Source organism: Drosophila montana, unplaced genomic scaffold, assembly GCF_035044405.1.
Source record: "Drosophila montana isolate Dmon_TW-CO22-7 unplaced genomic scaffold, ASM3504440v1 contig_1409_1, whole genome shotgun sequence".
Taxonomy (NCBI): Eukaryota; Metazoa; Arthropoda; class Insecta; order Diptera; family Drosophilidae; genus Drosophila; species Drosophila montana.
Genome location: NW_026996361.1, coordinates 8,186 through 31,306, shown reverse-complemented (window position 1 = coordinate 31,306; position 23,121 = coordinate 8,186). Strand labels below are relative to the sequence as shown.

Here is a 23,121-nt window from a genome sequence, read left to right as displayed (position 1 = left end):
TTGGCATGGACAGTTGAGGGGTCCCCGGGGCCGATTGCCCTGCCGGCAATAGTCATTATGGTTCATATCACTGTCCTATGCGCCCCGTGGACCCAATGAAAACGTGAATACCCTGTGCGTGGGTGATGGCAGGGTATATTAGAGCAGATTACACATTTCTGATATATCAGCAAGTTGCTAAAAAGAATAATAAAGAATAAATAATTCTTAGATAACGTTTCTATAACCAGCCTGTCGAAATCACACAGAAACTAAATTTAGAATTCCAGTGGAAACAGTTTAAAACCTTTTATCGATCTATTAAAAGACGATTAGTTAATAGGTTTATAGATAACTTAACGTTCCAGTTAGGTTTCGCAATTTACAAAAATAACCATTTAGACAGAATTATATATGGCTGTACTTTTCAATGAAGACATATACGACAAAATGGAACTTTAATAAATAATCCCTAAATGAAATTTTCCTTATAATTACATTTTCGTTTTTTGTTTCATTCAACCAGATCATGGTAAAATCATTAAGTCCGTGAATGCCGAGTCAGCGGACTCTGCGGAAAAGGTCACGTCGGTGGTCATCGAGGAGATCGATGTGCTGCCCAAAAGTGAGCCCATACGCAATTTGGAAATTGTGCGAACCATGCAATACGGTAAGTGGAACTGAAGACCCAGTTGAATCGGACTCAATTAAAAGGAAACGTGTAACGAGCTTTCATTGTAAAACGAATTCCCCAATCCTTGATACGCAGATCAACCGAAAGATGGCAGCTACGACGATGGCAAATTAATCATTGTCACGGATAGTCAAGTGATAGCCATACAACTGCATCGATGCCACAACGACAAAATCACCAGCTGCAGGTAAGCGACACACCTGAACAATATGGGGAACAGATTGGTCAGACAGCAGAATATCAGCAAGAACAATGACATTTTTATTTCATGTAACAATTTGCGTGACTTTCATGCGTCGGCTGTCAGACTGGCAGACAGTGAGAGAGCGAGAGAGAGAGAGATAGAGGGAATGTGAGAGAGGGGCACATTCTGCAGCTCTTTCTCTCAACTTCAGCTCACATTGCCATTTGTCTGTCTGGGTTTTGCTGTTGCAGCTGCTGCTGCAGCACTTTATGCGCATTTATGGAGTTTTACATTTCACAATTTGCAATATGTTTACACCATTGCCTCTTAACCCCGCCCCTGCTTCTCTGCTTCTCCTTTACAGCGAATGCGTCGCATTGCAGGATCCGTATTGCGCCTGGGACAAAATTGCTGGCAAGTGTCGCTCCCATGGCGCGCCACGCTGGCTGGAGGAGAACTATTTCTACCAGAATGTGGCGACCGGTCAGCATGCGGCCTGCCCCTCAGGTGAGTTAAATGCCCAGCAGGTGTGGCTGCAGCTGCCAATGCAACAGCTTCAACTACATTGTGCTATCCTTGTCCTCAGGCAAAATCAATTCAAAGGATGCCAATGTGGGTGAGCAGAAGGGCTTCCGCAACGACATGGATTTGCTGGATTCGCGTCGTCAGAGCAAAGATCAGGAAATCATAGACAATATTGATAAGAACTTTGAAGGTAAGGCACAAAATCGGGCTTCCCCTAACATATTGTAGTTCATTTGCTTCGCATGTGCTGTTTTATATCATCGTTAACAGCTTGATTTACTCATAGCACAGAATATATACATATATACATATATGCATATTTACCAGTCTGTTGTCATTTTTTAAATCACATTTTCATTTCATTCGCTTTTCTTTTTGCACGCCAGGTGCTTACCTGGCTGCCTGAATGCCATCTCGCACCCAACCTCATTACGCCCTGCTTCCTCCTAGTTTGCATATTGCCACTTTATGCTTTTCAATTTCAATCAACATTTACCCTGCACTTTATTCTAGTTGCTTTATTATCGTCATCTTGAATGTAGCTGTACAGTAAACGTATTTTCATTTTTTTTTTTATTGCATTTTCCCCCCCACTTAAATATCCTGCCTTAAACTCTTCTGCTATACAATTCTTCATAAAAGGACTTTTGTATTATTGGGTATCTATTCTGTTTTTCAAAACTGTTTACATTTGGGGAGTTTATAAGATTTGACTGATGCTACAATATTTAAATATATTGTATCGATAAAGCATAGTTTAATTAGTTTGCTTAGAGCTGATTTTTTTCAGTTGGATCAGACTAATTCATCATCTGTTGAAATTGAGAAGGTTACAAGAATAATGTTGCCAGATTTAGATGCCAAATAGGTCTAGAGGCCAAACCATGAACAAAGAGCCAAGCCTCGTGAAAATGAGATGTGATTTGACAAGGTTGTGTGTGTGTGTGTGGGCGTGTGTGTTAGTGCATGCATGCATGTATGTATGCGTTTATGAATATATGTATGCATGCATGGTTGTTTTCTAATACCAAACGCAGACCAAGCTTATTTGTCGCTGTGCTGCAAATTTAAATAAAACGAATTTCCACCAAGTCTCTTCTCCTCGATTCTCATGAATTCAAGTAGGCCCTGCAGTTGTTGATGAATTTTTTGTAAGTGCCTGGCAAATGTGTTGGTGATGTTTGTATGTATGTATTTATGTTTGTATGTATGTATGTATGTATGAATGTATGTTTGAATGTGTGTCTATATGTATGTATGTATGTTTGTATGCTTGTATGTATGTATAACCTCTTATCCAGGGAAATTTATTTTAGTTTTTTAATTTGTGGATTTCATAACCTTTAATTTTAGCCTAATATAAATATAGCTGCCATGACATAAAAAAATAACATAAACCTTTCGCATCATATATATTCATTATTATATTTTTTAGTACGTTCTTTAATGTAAAAACATTTCTTAATTAATATTTTCATTATTGTTCCATTTTTTGATTGAATATTTTTAGCTACTCATCTGTATATACTAAAAAATGTATTTTAAGAATTTGCTGTTGTACCTTGTATTAACTCGTTTTGTCTTCTTCTTGTTCTTCTTGTTTCATTTCATTTATTGATGTTTCAACATTTTGCCACATTTGGTTATAAAAAAACGCGCTAATTTGGGCGTTATTCGTTGTATTTCGATGTTTGGATGTTTATTGATGTGGTTACAAAACGGATTCTATATGTACACGTAATCCTTCTTGCAAATATGACCCTGACACACAAAAAAAAAACAACTTATATATGTACTCGTTGTGGTTCGATGTGCTAATTCGATGAAAACTCAAAATTGTATCGTAATAAATTAAAATTAATAAATACAATTGGTTCATATTCCGCCGATAACTATGTGCATTTACTAATCGAAGGTCCCCAAATTTCTGCAGATATTATCAATGCACAATATACAGTGGAAACTCTGGTGATGGCCGTGCTGGCCGGTTCGATATTCTCGCTGCTGGTGGGCTTCTTTACGGGCTACTTCTGTGGCCGGCGTTGTCACAAGGATGAGGATGACAATCTGCCGTATCCGGATACGGAATATGAATACTTTGAGCAGCGTCAAAATGTGAACAGGTGAGTAACCAATAACGCAAATTTTAGCTACAGCGTGTTGACGGTCTGTTTATGTCGCATAGCTTCCCATCATCGTGCCGCATACAGCAGGAACCGAAGCTGCTGCCCCAGGTGGAGGAGGTGACGTATGCGGAACCGGTGCTGCTGCCACAGCCGCCGCCCCAAAACAAGATGCACTCGCCGAAGAATACACTGCGCAAGCCACCCATGCACCAGATGCACCAGGGTCCCAACTCGGAGACGCTCTTCCAGTTCCAACCGGACGGTTACAATACCCAGCAAACATATCGCGGACGCGACAACTTCGGCACGTTGCGTTCGCATCAGGTGATGGTGAGTCCCACATCCAACGAGATGCCAGGCCCAAATTTCCAGCTCATAGACTAATCCCTTTTACTTTGCAGGGCGAGAACTATAGACGCGGCGATGGCTTTTCGACCACTCGCAGCGTCAAGAAGGTGAGTTTGCCATTCGTAGTGCCTGTTGTAAGCGTTTTACTACAATTTTGATTTGATTTTTATTTTCATTGTATACTGATCTCTAATCTCTAATCGTATCCATTGAGCTCTTTTTGATGTTGTTGACATTTTGACATTTAGTATATACTTAAACGAATCCTTGTGGTGCGCTTGTATTTGATTGAACTCTCACTCAATCGTCGATTGGTGTATTTCTTAGACTCACTTTTCAACTTGTTGTGCGTGTCTCCATCTCTCTGTATCTGTCTGTGTGCATCTCTGTGTGTGTGTGTGTATGTATGTGTGCCTATCTACTTATCTATATGTATCTACGTAAGATATGTGTGTACTTTAGAACTTAAATCATGCTCACTCTTTGGATTAAGCGGCTCACAACACATCAGCTGCCATTTTGCAGTCACTCTGTAAATTGAATTTTTATTTTCAAGTCTTGCATTGCATTTCACTAACTCACATACTAGCTGCATGTTCTTTAAGTATTTTATATGTCGATTTACGCTGTTAAATGTTTTTCTTTAGTGTTGGGCTTGGTTAAATAATCTTGATTTTCAATTATTATCTTCCCATGCTTCATAGTAAATTTTGCTCGTTTTTGTCAAATATTCAGTATTATTTAAACAATATTAACAAAGAATATAAGCTTAACATTTATAATTTTAATGTACTAATTACTCAAACAAAATTTAGTACGTTTTTTAAAACAATAATTTGTGTTTAACTTTTAAATTTAATCTTAAATACATTTTTAAAAGTTTTGTAAAATTCGTAGAGCAAATAAATTCTTTCCTTAAATTTTGATTATTTATATATTTGAATTAAAAGATAAAACTTTGAGATTCTATAATTTTGTCCCTTCTTCTTGCGGTTTAATTTTGCATTGCTTGACTCTATTTAATGAACACTAATTTAAACTTAATTCTTAAGTGTATTAGTCATTCGCAAGCTTATGACATTCGTATATGTAACACCATCATCCAGTTGATATATAATTATCCATAAATATATGTATTTGTATCTACACGTGTATATCTAACCTGGTTCAAGGCCATCGTCCATTTGCATGTCCATGAATATATGATAATTCTCTCCATATATATTAATATATAAATCATGTACATTATTCCATAATTCTGGTTCTGAAATTAATTATATTTGTCTGGGGTTTGTTTATTGTTCGCTGACGTTTTAGAAATACACCAATCTTTCGAAATGGGCGATTGCGAATCTTTGCAGGCGTCTCTCTAAGCATTTTGTATAGTTGAATCTTTGCAATTTCCGCTCTAAGACATCTCTACTCTTACTAACCTCTATTGCTGAACTTCTTTTCACATACATACATACACCGAACACTTACACTATCGTGATGATTGCCGATCAACTGTCAAATGTGGACAACACCAAGCAACCGAAATACCAAAACTCTATCTATCTTTTCTTCTTCTTCCCTTTTTCATCAGGTTTACCTTTGAGACGGGAGTGGGGCGGCTGAAACCAGTCAGGGACTAATTACCCAAAATATGGTAAATACTCACGCATAACTAAAGCAAATTTAGTTAATTTGTTTTCTTTTTTTTGATTTTTTTTGTTTATTTTTTTGTTACAATTTTTGATTTGTTTATTTATTGATACGGCTGACAAAATTTGCTCAATAGCTGCAGTGCGGATACCCTCGATTGCGAGATCAACTGAAATTCGAAACTCAAAAGTAATTTTGCCAAGAAAATGTTGATCCAAATTTTTTGAATGATATTCTCTGCAATTCGGTTTGATCACCTTTAAATCTTCTCTTTCTATTATACATACACCCAGCACAGTTTGATCGAAGTTTCATTTATCTCACGAGTAAACTGTAAATTACGTTATGGAATGCCATTTTTGATTTTGTCGAAATTATACTCAACTAATGTCAGACAAAAATTCTCGATCAGTCCAAAGACATCGTCCAGTCTGTCAGCCAGCCCGCGCCCAACTCGACGATTCATTGCCATTTGCCAGCGGAAGGGTTGCAATTTTTGTGTAATCGCTTATTGAACATCGATTCTTTTTCGATTATCGATTTATTGTGTGAGTGCGTCTCTGCGTGGATGAGCTGTGTGTGCCTGTAGCTCTTTGTAAACCCACTCCTCATACACACTCGCATAGGTTGGCAACTCTTGAACTCTTCTTCTGCATGGGTGTCCAGCACATTGCGTATTAGTGATACACTCCCGATCCCTTAATCCAAACGATAAACCCATTAGCCAAAGAATATGTGTGCATTTGAACCTAGATACTTACATATATCCACAATATGATTATGATAAATGTACTAGTAATAATTCTAATATACTACCTAATACAACTACCCACAAAGAAACGTAATACTCATTTGTAATGCTATTCAATTTTCAGTTTATTGCTTGCTAATTACAATTACATAAGAACGTGCTTAGGCTCTTCTTCAAATAAAACACTTAAATAAATAAAACTTATAATTAAAGATCTGAATTTCTAAATTTATAGAATGTTTATCATTTATGACAATAATTTCAAATGCCGCCCAAGCTAATTCAGAGCTGGGCTGAGCCGAGATAAGAACTGAATATTGGACCTGAAATGCTCGATCCAAGTAGTTTGATTCCGTTCTTGGAAGCTGTTACATTTGTTTTGTTTGTTAACCTAATCAGAGCCAAATTAAATTGAAAGCAATTTTATTAGTTTTTATTTATTTTATATTTCTCTAAATATACAAGTACAGTAAAGTCTTTGCAGTTTTCGTTTATAAGATAGAATTAAAAAGAAAAGAAAATATAAAAAAAATTATATCACCAATCCTAGGCTGTAAACAACACAAACACACGAAACAGAAGTCTTGGTCGAGCAAGAAGACAGCCGCCCCGTCATGGTATTGGTAAGTTTTTCTGTTCCATTCATTGATTTGAGTCTTCAGTTGATATTTGTTAATTGTAAAAGACACATACAAACACGCATACACACACAAAACCAATCAAATTTATTAAAATTTCAATTGAATTGTTCCCCCACGATCTCAAAGTTTCTCTGTGTCTCTTTCTCTCTCTCTCTCTCTCTGTCTCTCTCTATGTGTTTGTCCTCTTTCTCTATGTATTTGATATTTATTCGATCAAAGTAAACCAAATCGTGTTTTTTTTTAGTTGTTATACAAATTGGAATACATTACTTTGAGAATATACTGTATATTTTTTTAAAAAAGATTTCTTTGTTGGGATACATTTTATTCAATTTTTCATTTGCTTCGAGTATTTAGAAATTTTTAAAGTTATTTAAAATCAAACTTTATCAAAAATAAAATATTTAATTTTCCCTTTTTTTCTTTTGATTAGTACTTAGTTATTCATAATATCATAAATATTTTAACATAGTTTTGTTTACCACAAAATTTTGCCAAATCCAAAAAAAGAAACTAATAGAAAGTTCCATTTAAAAATTGATTTTGAAAAATCTTTTAAGCCTAAAATAAATATTTTCTTTATTAATTTTCTCTTAAATATTTTTTTTTGTTTATTTATTTTGTATTTGATATCTCTTATCTGTGTGTGTATTTGCGTATGTGTGTGCGTGTCTGTATATTTGTGCATGTTGCAACGGACTCAATGTTGTGTAAAACTTATTTAAAATAGATTTGAAAACAGAAAAACAAATGAATGCAGTATACACATTAATATTAAATATGTATGTATGTATGTATTTGTGTATACGTATTAGATGTTAATCCAACTCTATTTGTGTTGTTGCAACATGTATTTGAGTGCGTGCGTGTGCGCGTGTGTGTCGTGTCTTTGCATAACTTCGCATAAGTGCTCTCAACACCTGGCAGCTGAACTCAATTGACCCGCTGTTTGTGTTATTCCGTTTCGATATTGCAGTAACTCAGCACCGTTCAAATAGCCCACAGCAGCAACAGCAGCAGCAGCAACAGCAACAGCAGCCGCACTCCAGCTCCGGCTCATCGCCCGTAATGTCGAACAGCAGTTCCAGTCCAGCTCCGCCATCAAGCAGTCCCAGTCCGCAGGAGAGCCCCAAGAACTGCAGCTACATTTACCGTGATTGATTGATATGTAACACCAAATCGATGCCACTCATCCAGGCGTTGCCCACGCCCACGCCCACGCCTACACAACCAATGCACCAAGCACAAGAGCAGCAGCAACCGCACGAGCAAGTGCTGGCCAACAGCAAGCAGCTAGCCAAGTCTATGCCCGTAACGCCCATACAGCCGCAGTCACCCACAGATCCGCAGACCGCCCATTTCATGCTCATGCCGCGCTCGCCCTCGTACGAGCTGTACGAGGCGCGACCCGCACTCTTTCGGCATGCCCACTCTGATGCCACATTCCAAATGCAACCCTATGACGACGACAACGACGACGAGGAGGACGACAATGATGACTTGGACGACGCCGATGTAGACACATCATCATTGGCCATGATTACGCCGCCGCCACCCTACGACACACCGCAGCTGTCAGTAGCTGCTGCGGGTTCCGCCTCCACCTCCGCGCCGCCGTTGCCACCGCCACGTAGATTTCGTTTCGGCAATCGCGAGCTGTTCAGCATGAGTCCCGGCACGCCCAAGTCCAATGCCATAACGCCCACAAAGCTGAGCGCCGCTGCTGCCGCAATGTTTGCGACGCCGCAAATGGCCCAGCTGAATCGAAAGTGGGCGCATCTGCAGCGCAAGCGTCGGCGGCGCAACAGCAGCAACGGCGACTCCAAGGAGTTGGATAAGCTCGTCCTGCAGTCCGTCGATTGGGATGAGAATGAGATGTATTAGCGGCGCACCCTTTATTCGATTCGCATTTGCCAGTCCAACCCCTAAACTCCTAACTGTACTTGTAGCAATCTTAACATATTTATATATATAACTATATATACCTGCATATATAGCTCACAAATCGTATCGATAGTATGTGAAATTTGTATTTTCTGTAAACTAAATTAGCCTGCGATACACACTCATACACACACACACACGTATACATTTGCAAGCCCCACTCACAGTCACGTAGAAAGTTTGGAGTTTATATATATATATATATAATTTTTGCCAATTTTAGATGCGACTTTACATAAATATTACAAAGGGCAGAGGCATTCTTATAGTGGAAATAGGGAACTCAATCGATTAAAGTGTACAAGCAGTTATATAGATGAGGGTTGTCTCAAAAATCGTAGGGTATATAGGAATACAAAGAAACGAAATTATAAACCTCTATAATTTATTTATATTTTATTTAAATCATTGCAACAAACAAAATTGTTAAACATTAAATAGAAACAAAATAACTTAACAACGATTTATTTTATTTCCTCATGTAATTGCGATATTTATTGAGCCAATAATTTTGTTTCCTTTAAGATAAAGCTATTGTGCTTAATTTATATTTCCAAAAACCAGATATTTTTGTTCAAGCATAAATTAGATATACCATATATTATTTAATGGAATTTCGGCAACCGCTTTTAAGGGCAACCCTCTGGGCAATAAAATGGAATAGCTTACTTATTGGAATGGGCTGGCTTAGCTTAGATTTCTCCGAATGGCTTGTTGGCATACGTATAAAGTACAGTTACAGTTAGAATTTCTTTTTGTTTGCTAACGCATATGTATGTATGTAGGGACATACTTATAGCATAGGGGTATACGCGTTTACACCCAACTAAACTTAGTCGCAATAAAGTGAATAGTTTGCATTTTTGAAATTATTAAAGATTTATGATATATCTACACAAGCAGCAGCAACAAAATAAAAAAAAAAACAATGAGAATTATACACAAGATTTATAAATAGTTATATACATAATATATATACACACATATACTGAGAGCTGCTAATTATACGATTATGCATAAGTGTGAGTAGGCATCAACAGAACTTTGTTGTGAACAAAAACTCAAGAACTATGATGAGAAGTAAAATTATTGTTAATTAATACACCCACACACACACACACATACTGACAAATGGCAGATGGCATATATTGCATGAAAAATACTCGTAAATTAGTAAACATGTACATTTTTAGAAACGAGCAAAGTTAGGGATTTCCAATGCAATTTGTAAATAATATTAAAGACAAGAGAAGTTGTGTATTTAAAAAAAATCACCCACATCAAATATTATAAAATATTATACATTACATACGATTTTTTGCATTTAAAACAACAACAAACAAACAGAAAAAAATAGTAAAAATATACAAAAAACAAAAGTTAAAAAACACGAAACAAAAAAAAACAAAATAAATTAAAACAAAAAAAACGAAACGCTTATTACTGATTTATAAATAAGTAAAATACCAAAATAGTAAAAAACGAGAGAAAATAAAAACAAGTTAGTTTTTAAAATTAAAGATATACTCGTAATACACACAACAAACTAAGTACATACTTACACAAATGCATACATACAAATAATTAATCAAAAATGTTGCTCCTGTTTTGCTTGGTCATGTTTGTTTATCGATACCCGATTACGATAACGATTACAATCTGTGTACATAGAAACTGAATTGTGCATTTTACTTTACATATGATAAGCTTTAAAGGAACTGCCAGCAGCTTACATTTCATTACATACTACGGAACGTTGCTTTTAACTCTATTCAACCTACATATAAGGCTAACAGTAGACTTTCTAAACACTCGATACCTACTATTTAACAGCGAACCGAATACCTAGACAGAGAATTGGGTCACTTCTGCTTTGAAACCTAGTTTGTTTGTTCCACACATCTCAGATACATATTCGAACTATGTAATAGATGAACGACGGTCAATTTAATTTGCAGCCTTATGCTTTTACGTGTACTTCACTCCTTCAATTGCATACAAGTACAATAATGCTTATAACCAATTGATCTACTAAATAAAAATTTGTATAATATGTATAGCATTATACGCAATACCATTATTGAAGTGTATAACTGTACATATGTGCGATATGTGCCATAAATAGAAAAGGAGTACGCGTCGATGCGATAAATATCCAATTTACGAACGAGCATCCATAAACATGGATATTTTTCTGTTTTCTTTATTTTCTTTGGATTTGCTTTTAATAATCAAAACAAATTCAGTTGTTTATGAGTATAAATTTTGTTCAATTCAAGCACAATTACCACAAAAGCAATGTTGAGCATTGATCAGAAATGTCTTGTTTCACAGTAAGGAAATTCCTTAGTGTATATAAAAATCAGTAATCCTTATAATGGAATCATAGCTTCACCAATTCCAAAAGATATCAGTAAATTTCATTATTTTCCTTTTTGTTCAACATAAATATACAATTTCCAAAAAAGTGATCGATCAAAAGATAGTGAAAAGCATAACGTAACATTAGCTATAGAGACTTTACGAGTAATAATAAATAGAATATAAAATCGACATTTTTGCAAATATTCAAGAGTAGGGCGTTGGCTAAATTGCTAAGTGAAACACGTTTCTCTTTCATAGAATAAGCCAATAAAATGAGAAAACATATTTTGTATAAAGCTTAAAGAAAACGAATTAAGCAAAATAACTTTACGTTCTGTATTGCATATAAGAAAAACGAAATGAAAGCGTAGTAATATCTAAATCAAAGCAAATGTATAAAGAATGGAAGAACAAAAACACAAATTATCCTAGAATAAACAGTAATTAAAAATATGCATGTAATTCTGAAAGAAACGAACACATATTTGGTTTTTTTTTTAAACAATTAGTTGTATTTATTTATTTGGCGCAATTAATGCACTAAAATTAATTGCATTTAAAGAGCCAAAGACACATTTTAAGTTATTAATATTATTTGACTGCATTTATAATTTGTATAAGCTCCAGCATATTACTTTGTTAGTGTACATACAACAATTTATAAATTTAATTTTTATATGACTTGATTTTAATTATTTGATAACAATAAAAAATTATACAAGAATTCATATACATAATTACCATTTAGTTCAATTTTTCACTTTGGTTAAAAACAATTGTGGGTTTTATGTTTGCTTAAAATCAATTTATCAAATCAAGTGTCGAATACATCAAAAGCAATACAAACACGTAACATACTAAATAAGTATAAAAAGAAATTACAAACTAAATTACAATTGACACATACTTAGCATACAACAGCAACTAAAACTAAAAGAGCAACAACAAAGAAATAAGTGAAAGAACAAGAGTATAGAATTGGAGGAAACGTAGAATATAATTAACTAGCGGACTCTTCTAAAATCTAGAACTACATTTATAGCATTGCATACGAGTAAATACTACATACAAGTACATATAATTATAAATTAAATCAGATCATTAACTTTTATACACTTTACATTTACATACCATACAAAATAGATACTATACTTGATATATTATGGCAAGTATTGTTATTTAGATTCAAGCAACAATTAAAAAGGTTTTACAGAGTATGCCTGCAGAACAGCAAGAAGAAGAAGAAGAACAAGAACAAACAAACAGCAAGAAACATGATTAATTATACACTCATAGATGATGCATATAACTACCTATAAGTACATGCATACACACTTACAATTAACAAATACTTTAGCAGACAAATTGTCTGGAAATGCTTTTAAAAAAAAAATTAAGAAAAACCAAAAACAAATTCAAGGATAACAAGTATTTTACTAGTGACAAATATTAATTTCTGAAACCTTTCTGCATATGCAAAACTTGTGAGACAAATGCCATGAAGTACTAATCATTAACATAAAGATAAACATTAACAACAAAAAATCAGAACTTGAAATGGAAAACAAACACAACTCAGCAATTTTTAGGAACGCAGCAAATGATAATTATAACATTTAATAATAATGATTGATGATGGTGACGATGATGATGCATACTTTAATGATAAGCATAAGCTAAATGAAAAGATTTTTAACTTTCTGCAGATAAGATAAAAATGATAATTTGCTACGTATGTACGAAAGATTTGTAGCGAGCATATATTGCAATTTGGCAACATCAACAAATACTATAAAGAACGTCATTAACAAATTAGTGAGAAACGAAGAAAGAAGAATATTATTAAAACCAAACACACACACACACACACACACACACACTCAAGTTTTCATTTATCATTAAAACGATATATATTCAAGTGCTTCTTACATAAAATAACACATATGTATAAAAAAATATATGTATTTGTATATATATGTATTTATATATGTATATGTATATATATAAATATATATATATAAAGGATAACGTATAGTATATTATTAAAAGGCATTACATAATGATGAACATAATGAAATCAAGCAAGAATTAACTACTAATTAGGTTTAAGCATTAAATTTACTATATTATTTATGAGCATGAAAGCGAACTATTGTAGATTCAAATGCCTAATCGTTTTAAAATAGAGTTTACCGAACTGGAGCTGCAATTGAGTTGAGATGGGATTTGGGATTCTGCTTCCCATTCCCTTTCCCGTTCCGGTTTCGGTTCCGGTTCCAGTTCGGTTTTGGCTGCTGGTCCGCGTGTCTGCGTGTAGATGCGACACGAAGCGTTTGGTTTTTTAATTTGTAAGTAGCCTGCTATTAACTTGCAACGTAATCGATGCATTTTACTTGAACACTTGCGAGAAATCAATTTATATAATTATGTTAAGATTTTATAACGCAACAAATCTAAAGTATATAAATACACACCATATATATGCATATATGAGACTTTGTAAATACTTGACAAACAATACATTGAAAATGATCAAATAAATAACCTTTCATTCGAAGAAAAACACAACACAAAATCGATTTTCTCTATATATTTTGGCCAAAACACACACAAACACCCACACAATCCCAAAGTAAATAAACAAACACACACAAACACACACACACACACTCCAACAGTTCCACAGTTCCATTGCAATTGTAAAGTTGTAAGGCATTATGAAAATTAAAGTACGTTATGCATTTTTTGGCGTTTACAAATATGTAAGATACATTTAAATTTGAAATTGAATTTGAATTTAAATTGAAGTTGTTGAATATGTAGCGCAAACCAAAAAACAAATAAATAAATAAATAAAACATTAAAGAAAAGAAATGAGTAAGCCATAATGCATACGAGTATATATAGTATACATGAATACATATTTAATCAAATAAGTTACGAATCGTAGATTGACTCACAGAACGGTACTTCCAAGCAACTATAGAGCTACACACAACAAACACATGATTACTTTCTCAAGACCCCCTCTTTGCGTTGTATTTACATAACCAACTGCTACAGACTAATATATAAAAATATATATATATATATCGCATAGAAGGTTTGTTAAGGAAGGCCATTTATATTGTCAGCGTGAAGATGGTTTTCCAATGGGCTCACAATTTGCGAATCGAGAATCGAGTACAATTGTAATAACTGAGATTTAATTTGTTCAAGTTTTTACAATTGGAAAACCAACGAAGTTTTCATTTTGATCACATCGAGCCCGCCAAAAATATTGAGCAGCACTCTTCTTAGTTCAACCAAACGCTTCAGAAGATATACAAAAAAAAACAAATACTTTTCAGAACAATTTCTAAAAAATTATTAAATAAAATATAAATAAAAAACAAACGTTAGTAAAAGACTGAGCTACAAATAAAAAAAAATAAATAAATAAAACATTTATTAATACGAGGTATATTTGCAAAATGCAAACGGCTAATTCTCAGTTTTGGCAAAAATTTCACGATCCCAGTTTCGTTATTTTGATATCATTTAGTTCGATATATGTACATCAATCTCTATTGTAAGAAGCTAATGTAATTATTTGTTAAAATGCAATTATTTGTTAAGAAGTTCCTAAACGTATTGCATTTAAGTGTTGAGTCAGCGAAATGAATATTTATCACTTTTGTAGATCTATCCAATTACAAAACAATGGAACTTCAGCATTTGTTTATTGACGATTTATTTGAACGATTTAAACTGAAATGAATTATATTTATATATGTATATGTATATCGAAATACTTACGCACAAGTTTCGTCATTTAAAATACTGAACTCAGTGAAAGAAAAAGCATTTAAGGTTTAGAAAATGGCGAAGATAAATCACAAAAATTTTGTATCCTTATATACGTAATGCAGTTTGAAATTTGAAAATTTTGAATTTGTTTTCATTTGATTGGATATTATTTGGATGACTTCCTTTCAGCTACCGTCTGCGCGCCCGTAAGGCATATACAAGATCTATAAAGCAAATACCTAAATACATACAAAACATTTATATATATACACACAAACAGATATATACATACATACTACATAAAATTGCTTTTAGCTTTCCTAGTCCTCTGATTTAAATACATACTCGTACATATGTATATATGTACGCTTACCTACATAAATACATCCATACATATATAGGAAGAAGAGCAATTCTTCAAGTTTAATCTCAAACCAAATGCAATCTGACCCAAACTAACAAAAGTCAAGAATAATAGATTTGATGAAATAATCAAATCGGCATGAATATGAAGGAGGATGGGCATCAGAACGAAAATTCGACTTCGAAGAGGTACGAATAAAAATAATTGAAAAATTTACAATTAACTGAAAAAGAAAGAAAGAAAACGAGAACAGCGCATTCAAGTGTTAAATTCAAAAGCAACACAAACCAATTTAACAAAAATATTATTACAAATTATTATATTGTACTATTATAACTGAAATATTTAGATGAAATGACGATTCTTAATTATAACATATTATTATAGAAACATACTGAAACAACAAAATGAAAAATGAACCGAAAACGATTATTAAATGAAAATATAGAGAATATTATATTATGAAACAAAAAACGATTTCGTCAATTATTTGCATGCCCTTCGCTGAATTTTAACACTATAGTATTTAACAGAACAGATTCTTCGATACATGATATATGTATCTAACATTTTCGTAAGTATTGCAGCTAGCACAAATTCGTTTTCAAGTTCTACTAAAAGATCCAATGTATCTCAGATAAAATATCTGCAAGATATGATTAATATGATTGGATTATATGGTTAAATTAAAGTAAATTTAATTTGAGCCCATTTACATGCTTATAGTCAATTATGAAATTGCCATAGTTCTAATAGTTTTTAATGAATTAAATACATTTGAATAGATGAGCACCAGAAAGTGGCAATCGCATAGTTATTGCCGATAACCCCACATCAACTGTAGCCGCCTTAGACGCACTGTTTCAAGATAGGCCCAGCGACGACAATGGACACCGGACAGCGGACAGCGGACAGCGGAACGGCGAATCTGGCGCAGTGCCGCAACAAAACTGTCATCGAGACAAGATTAAAACTGGCGACATCGAGAACGAGAACTAGAACTACTTAGAACTATTTCTCTATTTGTATCTCTCTATATATATATATGTGTGTGTGTGTATGTGAGTGTGTCTGTGTGTGTATTGATGAGTCGCGTAACTCGCGATTAGGCTTGAACTTTTGATTTCCTAGTGTCTGCCATTATTCCAAAATCAGTTTTGATTTAGACACCAGGGAATCCACAACATGCAGCTGCCTACTGGGAAAAGCTGCCTCCTCTGGCAGCTGCTGCTGCTGCTAGTGCTGGGCGTGTGCCATGCCCAGTTTGATGAGGTGCATGAGGATAGCGAGAGGGCTGCTTGGCTGGCTGGCGTCTTTACGCCTCAGCCCTTAAAGGCCGCTCCATGGCAGGCGCCTGCTGTTAACACGCCCCCGCCCCCGCCATCGCCCAGCGGCGGTCTGCTTGTGCCAGGCGTTGGTGAGCTGTTCGGCCTGCGCGGCTACAAAGTGATTAAGAACCGGCCCATAGATGCGTATCTGGGCGTGCGTTACGCTCAAATTAACGGTGGTCTGGGACGTTTCCAGCCGGCCAGAGCGGTGCCTTTCCAGGCGCGCATCAATGCAACCCAATCAAGTGCCAATTGTGCCCAGTTTCCGGAGGTGCAGCGCTTGCAGGTGGCGGAAGCGCGCGGCGAGAACGTCGACGATTGCCTCACCCTGAACATTTACGCGCCGGCCGGAGCTCGTAACCTGCCCGTCCTGGTCTTTGTACACGGCGAGATGCTGTTCGACGGTGGCGCCGAGGAGGGACAGCCCGACTATGTGCTGGAACACGATGTGGTTCTTGTCTCCATAAACTATCGACTGGCGCCTTTCGGTTTTCTTAGTGCCCTCAGCGATGAACTGCCCGGAAATGTGGCCTTGTCGGACCTGCAGCAGGCACTCGAATGGGTGCAACGCAACGTCCGATATTTTGGAGGTACCCCCAGCCAGGTTACGCTGGTCGGACAAGCAGGCGGCGCCACTCTGGCCCATGCACTCAGCCTGAGCCCACAGGCGCAGCATCTATTCCAGCAGCTCATCCTGCAGTCGGGCACAGCCTTGAATCCCTACTTGATCGATGAAAGGCCCCTTGAGACCCTGGCCACCTTTGCCCAGCTGGCCCGCTGCCCCAGCGCCGGCCGCAATCTAGGCCCGCTCTACGAATGCCTCCGACGTTTGCGCACCTCCCAGCTGGTGAGTATCTTCGAGCAGCTGCTCCAACAGAATGAGCCGCGCGGTCTCAGCGCCCTGGGCGGCTTCAAGCTGGTGGTGGGCGATCGCCTAGGCTATCTGCCGGATCATCCGGCGGCTCTGATCGCCAGCAACAGTGTCAACAATCAGACAAAACCCTTAATTGTTGGTGCCACCAAGGACGCAAGCGCCTTTATTTTGTCACGTAAGTAGATCAGATTGTGTTTCAGGGCTATAAAAAGCATATCTTCAGCAGCTATTAAAATTTTCAAAATATTTTTAAAAAAAAAGGCTTTTGTTGTTCAAAGATGTTTTTTATGGAACTCATGCAAAATTTTTATAATTTTTTTCTAAATACTAAAATACACAGAATTTCACAAATTAAAACTTCAGATTCATCCATACAACTTAACTGTCTGATATAATACAGATGAGAACTTAGGGATTATACAAACAAATTCTGTTAAAGATTTTAAATTTAAATTTTAATTATTGTAAAATGTAACGAAAAAACCATGTTTCAACAGGATTCTACGATCAGATACAAGGCTTGCAGTCGCATAACATCAGCGATTACATCAATGTAGTGCTGCGGCATACAGCACATCCCCAGGACCATAAAATATGGCATGATTGGGCACTCCGGGAGATTTTTACGCCGGAACAGGTGCGCTTTGTCAATGCTCGCAGCGTCACCCAGGGATTGCTAGAACTAAGCAATCTCATATTGTATCGAGCGCCAGTTATTTATTCGATTCGCTTGTCACACAAGAAAAGCCCTGCATATTTGTACACCTTTGACTATCGCGGTGAGCATCATCGCTTTGGGCACCTGAACAGTCCCCTGCCCTTCGGAGTGGACGCCTCGCTCAGTGATGACAGTGTCTATCTGTTCCCCTATCCGGAAGAGGCTAGAAATTTGAACCCCGAGGATAAGTCTCTAGCCCGTGCCCTGGTTGCAATGTGGGTTAACTTTGCACACAGTGGCATACCAAATCAAAATTCAAATGTGTGGCCAAAGGCAACTTCGGAGTATGGTCCTTTTCTACGTTTTACCAATTCAAGACAAAGCATTTTGGAGCTGGACCAGCACTTTGGCGAGGGAATTAACGTGCCAAATTTGTATGCCCAATATTTTAATACCACCAACATTACTTCAGGTGCCTCCGCAACGACTACGACTACGACAACGACTACAACAAGGCGGCCGTATTTGAACTTCCCAGGGCAAGGTTATAGACAACCACAGCAGCCAGAGTACAGGCGGCCACCAGTTTATAATGATTATTATGCAAGGGATCAGGAACTGCGCAGGCAACGACTATTGCAAGAACAGCAAGAACGAGACCTAAAGCTTCGTGAGCAACAGGAACAAGAACAACAACAGCATGACGAACTGATGCGTGAGGAAGAGGAACGTAAACGTGAACAACAACAACGAGATGCAGAATTTCAACGAGAGAAACAGCAACGAGAACAGTCTGAGCGCGAGCAACGGCAACGAGCGCAGCAACAGAGCGAGGATGAAGCAAGACAGCTGTTGGAGCAGCGCGAACAGGAAGAACGAGATCAGCTGGTGCGTGAGCAAGAAAAGAGGCAACTGCAAGAACGAGAGCAGCAGCAACGCGAGCAACAAGAGCGAGAGCAACAAGAGCGAGACCAACGATTACATGAAATGCCAGAGCAAACAGAACAGCAACGTCAGCAGCAAGAGCGAGAGCAAGAGCAGCGATCACAGGAGGAGCTGGAGCAAGAGTCAAGAGAGCAGCGAGAACGAGAACAGCAGCAACGAGAACAGCTAGAACGAGAACACCTAGACCAAGGAGAGCCAGATCTAAACGACTATCCCACCTACAATGATTATGTGAAAGCTTACACGCAATGGGCACAAGGTCAGACTTTTCCAAGTGCCGAGCAGGACGCGTCGGCTGAAAATCCACTCGCAAATGATCCCTATGCACAGCCAGACGAAAATCCACAACGACTTAAGCTTATGCGCAGACATCAACGTCTAAGGTTTTAGAAATTGCCACTAATGCTTTATAATCTATCGCAATATTGTACCTAGTGTAATTTCTTTAATAAATATTTTTCTCTTTTTCAAATTTATGAATTCGAACGTTGGTTGAAACAACTAAAATATTTGTTCGTACATAAGCTTATCTCTACATATAAAACTGTTTGTCCTGACTGACTGATTGATTGGTGATCAACGCACAGCCCAAACCGTAAGAGCTGAAATTTTCAATGTAGTTAGCTTATGTGATGAAGGTGCACGTTAATACGAACGGAAAATTCCATACGCATGCCTGGACAAATCTCGAAAAACGTTTGATGGTAAACACATCCGATCGGCCTCAAACTCATTTTCAAAGATCTTCGTTTAAATTCATTTTAGGGGTGTTTCGCACTTTTCGAAAAATCCATTCCTCTTTGGTGGAATTGGGGGTCAAAGATTTGGTGGGTGACGTTTCGCGCTCAAATTCATTTCCAAGGATCTATTTCACACTTTTTGCCAAATCAAACATTCCTCGGGGGAAAAAGCGGGTCAAAGATTTTTTGGGCTTAGCTTTAAGTTTTGTCCGATTTGCATTAAACTTATTTTCAAAGCTCTACTTAACACCATAATGAATACGTGTTTCAGCAATTTGGGAAATTTCTCCCGCAACAGTGGTATATTGGCAGAATACGGTTGTATAAAAGTTTATTGTTTTCATCGTTTTTTTTTTCCTTTTTTTAAATGCCAATCGATAGTACTGATTTGGCTGAGATGAGACAAATAATGTCCGATTTTGGAATTTTTCACCATTTTGGACTCAATACTATCGATTGGCATCACAAAAATGAAAATCTAAATTTTGACCAAAATCAACAAAATGGCAAGGGGTTACATCACGTTTTTTCTCAAATTCGGGGCTGGTTCGAAAATCAAAACTTTTTTGATGATTTTTATTGAATATCTCGGGTAAATATTGTCAGATTTTGAAATGTTATACCTTTTTAAATTCGTACGGATCCCTACTATCAATTGGCATTCAAACATTTCAAAAATCGATGAGTTAAAGAAAGTGGTTGACCAAAAACCGATTCGATTGTAAAGTCAACCTTTTTTGATGATTTTTTGGAATATCTCGGCCAAATAATGTCCGATTTGGGAATTTTATACTATTTTGGACCCATAACGATCAGTAATATCGATTGGCATCAAAAAAATGAAAATCTAAATTTTGACCAAAATCAACAAAATGGAAAGGGGTTACATCACGTTTTTTCTCAAATTCGGGGCTGGTTCGAAAATCAAAACTTTTTTGATGATTTTTATTGAATATCTCGGGTAAATATTGTCAGATTTTGAAATGTTATACCTTTTTAAATTCGTACGGATCCCTACTATCAACTGGCATTCAAACATTTCAAAAATCGATGGGTTAAAAAAATTGGTTGACCAAAAACCGATTCGTTTGAAAAGTTAACCTTTTTTGATGATTTTTATTGAATATCTCGGGTAAATATTGTCAGATTTTGAAATGTTATACCTTTTTAAAATCGTACGGATCCCTACTATCAACTGGCATTCAAACATTTCAAAAACCGATGGGTTAAAAAAAGTGGTTGACCAAAAACCGATTCGTTTGAAAAGTTAACCTTTTTTGATGATTTTTTGGAATATCTCGGCCAAATAATGTCCGTTTTGGGAATTTTATACCATTTTGGACTCATAAGGATCAGTACTATCGATTGGCATCAAAAAAATAAAAATCTAAATTGTGACCAAAATCAACAAAATGGCAAGGGGTAACATCACGTTTTTTCTCAAATTCGGGGTCGGTTCGAAAATCAAAACTTTTTTGATGATTTTTATTGAATATTTCGGGTAAATATTGTCAGATTTTGAAATGTTATACCTTTTTAAATTTGTACGGATCCCTAATATCAATTCGCATTCAAACATTTCAAAAATCGATGGGTTTAAAAAAGTGGTTGACCAAAAACCGATTCGTTTGTAAAGTCAACCTTTTTTGATGATTTTTTGGAATATCTCGGCCAAATAATTTACGATTTGGGAATTTTATACCATTTTGGACTCATAAGAATCAGTACTATCGATTGGCATCAAAAAAATAATAATCTAAATTTTGACCAAAATCAACAAAATGGCAAGGGGTTACATCACGTTTTTTCTGAAATTCGGGGTCGGTTCGAAAATCAAAACTTTTTTGATGATTTTTATTGAATATCTCGGGTAAATATTGTCAGATTTTGAAATGTTATACCTTTTTAAATTCGTACGGATCCCTACTATCAACTGGCATTCAAACATTTCAAAAATCGATGGGTTAAAAAAAGTGGTTGACCAAAAACCGATTCGTTTGTAAAGTCATCCTTTTTTGATGATTTTTTGGAATATCTCGGCCAAATAATGTCCGATTTGGGAATTTTATACCATTTTGGACTCATAAGGATCAGTAATATCGATTGGCATCAAAAAAATAAAAATCTAAATTTTGACCAAAATCGGCAAAATGGCAAGGGGTTACATCACGTTTTTTCTCAAATTCGGGGTTGGTTCGAAAATCAAAACTTTTTTGATGATTTTTATTGAATATCTTGGGTAAATATTGTCAGATTTTGAAATGTTATACCTTTTTAAATTCGTACGGATCCCTACTATCAACTGGCATTCAAACATTTCAAAAATCGATGGGTTAAAAAAATTGGTTGACCAAAAACCGATTCGTTTGAAAAGTTAACCTTTTTTGATGATTTTTATTGAATATCTCGGGTAAATATTGTCAGATTTTGAAATGTTATACCTTTTTAAATTCGTACGGATCCCTACTATCAACTGGCATTCAAACATTTCAAAAACCGATGGGTTAAAAAAAGTGGTTGACCAAAAACCGATTCGTTTGAAAAGTTAACCTTTTTTGATGATTTTTTGGAATATCTCGGCCAAATAATGTCCGTTTTGGGAATTTTATACCATTTTGGACTCATAAGGATCAGTACTATCGATTGGCATCAAAAAAATAAAAATCTAAATTGTGACCAAAATCAACAAAATGGCAAGGGGTTACATCACGTTTTTTCTGAAATTCGGGATTGGTTCGAAAATCAAAACTTTTTTGATGATTTTTATTGAATATCTCGGGTAAATATTGTCAGATTTTGAAATGTTATACCTTTTTAAATTCGTACGGATCCCTACTATCAACTGGCATTCAAACATTTCAAAAACCGATGGGTTAAAAAAAGTGGTTGACCAAAAACCGATTCGTTTGAAAAGTTAACCTTTTTTGATGATTTTTTGGAATATCTCGGCCAAATAATGTCCGTTTTGGGAATTTTATACCATTTTGGACTCATAAGGATCAGTACTATCAATTGGCATCAAAAAAATAAAAATCTAAATTTTGACCAAAATCGGCAAAATGGCAAGGGGTTACATCACGTTTTTTCTGAAATTCGGGGTCGGTTCGAAAATCAAAACTTTTTTGATGATTTTTATTGAATATCTCGGGTAAATATTGTCAGATTTTGAAATGTTATACCTTTTTAAATTCGTACGGATCCCTACTATCAACTGGCATTCAAA

The 23,121-nt window shown here is 35.9% G+C and overlaps 2 protein-coding genes and 1 long non-coding RNA gene across 4 annotated transcripts in view; 2 read left to right on the top strand and 1 right to left on the bottom strand.

Moving 5' to 3' along the window:
- Sema1a (semaphorin 1a) overlaps positions 1-10,107 on the top strand; it is a 189,483-nt gene extending 179,376 nt beyond the window's left edge. Inside the window, 9 exon segments of the mRNA XM_064683665.1 lie at positions 506-649; positions 749-860; positions 1,222-1,364; positions 1,444-1,572; positions 3,298-3,505; positions 3,568-3,838; positions 3,910-3,963; positions 6,802-6,874; positions 7,869-10,107. Coding sequence (XP_064539735.1) covers positions 506-649; positions 749-860; positions 1,222-1,364; positions 1,444-1,572; positions 3,298-3,505; positions 3,568-3,838; positions 3,910-3,963; positions 6,802-6,874; positions 7,869-8,776 — 2,042 coding nt within the window. The 3' untranslated portion in view covers positions 8,777-10,107.
- LOC135429418 (uncharacterized) lies at positions 5,533-6,511 on the bottom strand. 2 transcript variants are annotated; one of them, XR_010436418.1, is made up of 3 exons: positions 6,262-6,485; positions 5,886-6,198; positions 5,533-5,831 (listed from the first exon to the last, which is right to left on the bottom strand). It is a non-coding gene; the product is annotated as an uncharacterized LOC135429418 (long non-coding RNA). The 2 variants fall into 2 exon arrangements; XR_010436417.1 differs by having other exon boundaries at positions 5,533-6,198; positions 6,262-6,511.
- A 6,393-nt stretch (positions 10,108-16,500) lies between the features above and the next one.
- On the top strand, positions 16,501-19,634 carry Glt (Glutactin). Its single transcript, XM_064682879.1, has 2 exons — positions 16,501-17,730; positions 18,053-19,634. Exons 1-2 carry the CDS (start codon positions 16,539-16,541, stop codon positions 19,546-19,548), a joined length of 2,688 nt encoding a protein of 895 aa, XP_064538949.1. The 5' UTR covers positions 16,501-16,538; the 3' UTR covers positions 19,549-19,634.
- Positions 19,635-23,121: the final 3,487 nt, after the last annotated feature.

What these genes read in the sequence shown, in the direction of transcription:
- Glt (XM_064682879.1), top strand. Translation starts at nt 16,539, where the DNA reads ATGCAGCTGCCTACTGGGAAAAGCTGCCTCCTCTGGCAGCTGCTGCTG. An exon ending in AAGCGCCTTTATTTTGTCAC is followed by an intron (nt 17,731 to 18,052) that starts GTAAGTAGATCA and finishes ATGTTTCAACAG; the next exon opens with GATTCTACGATCAGATACAA.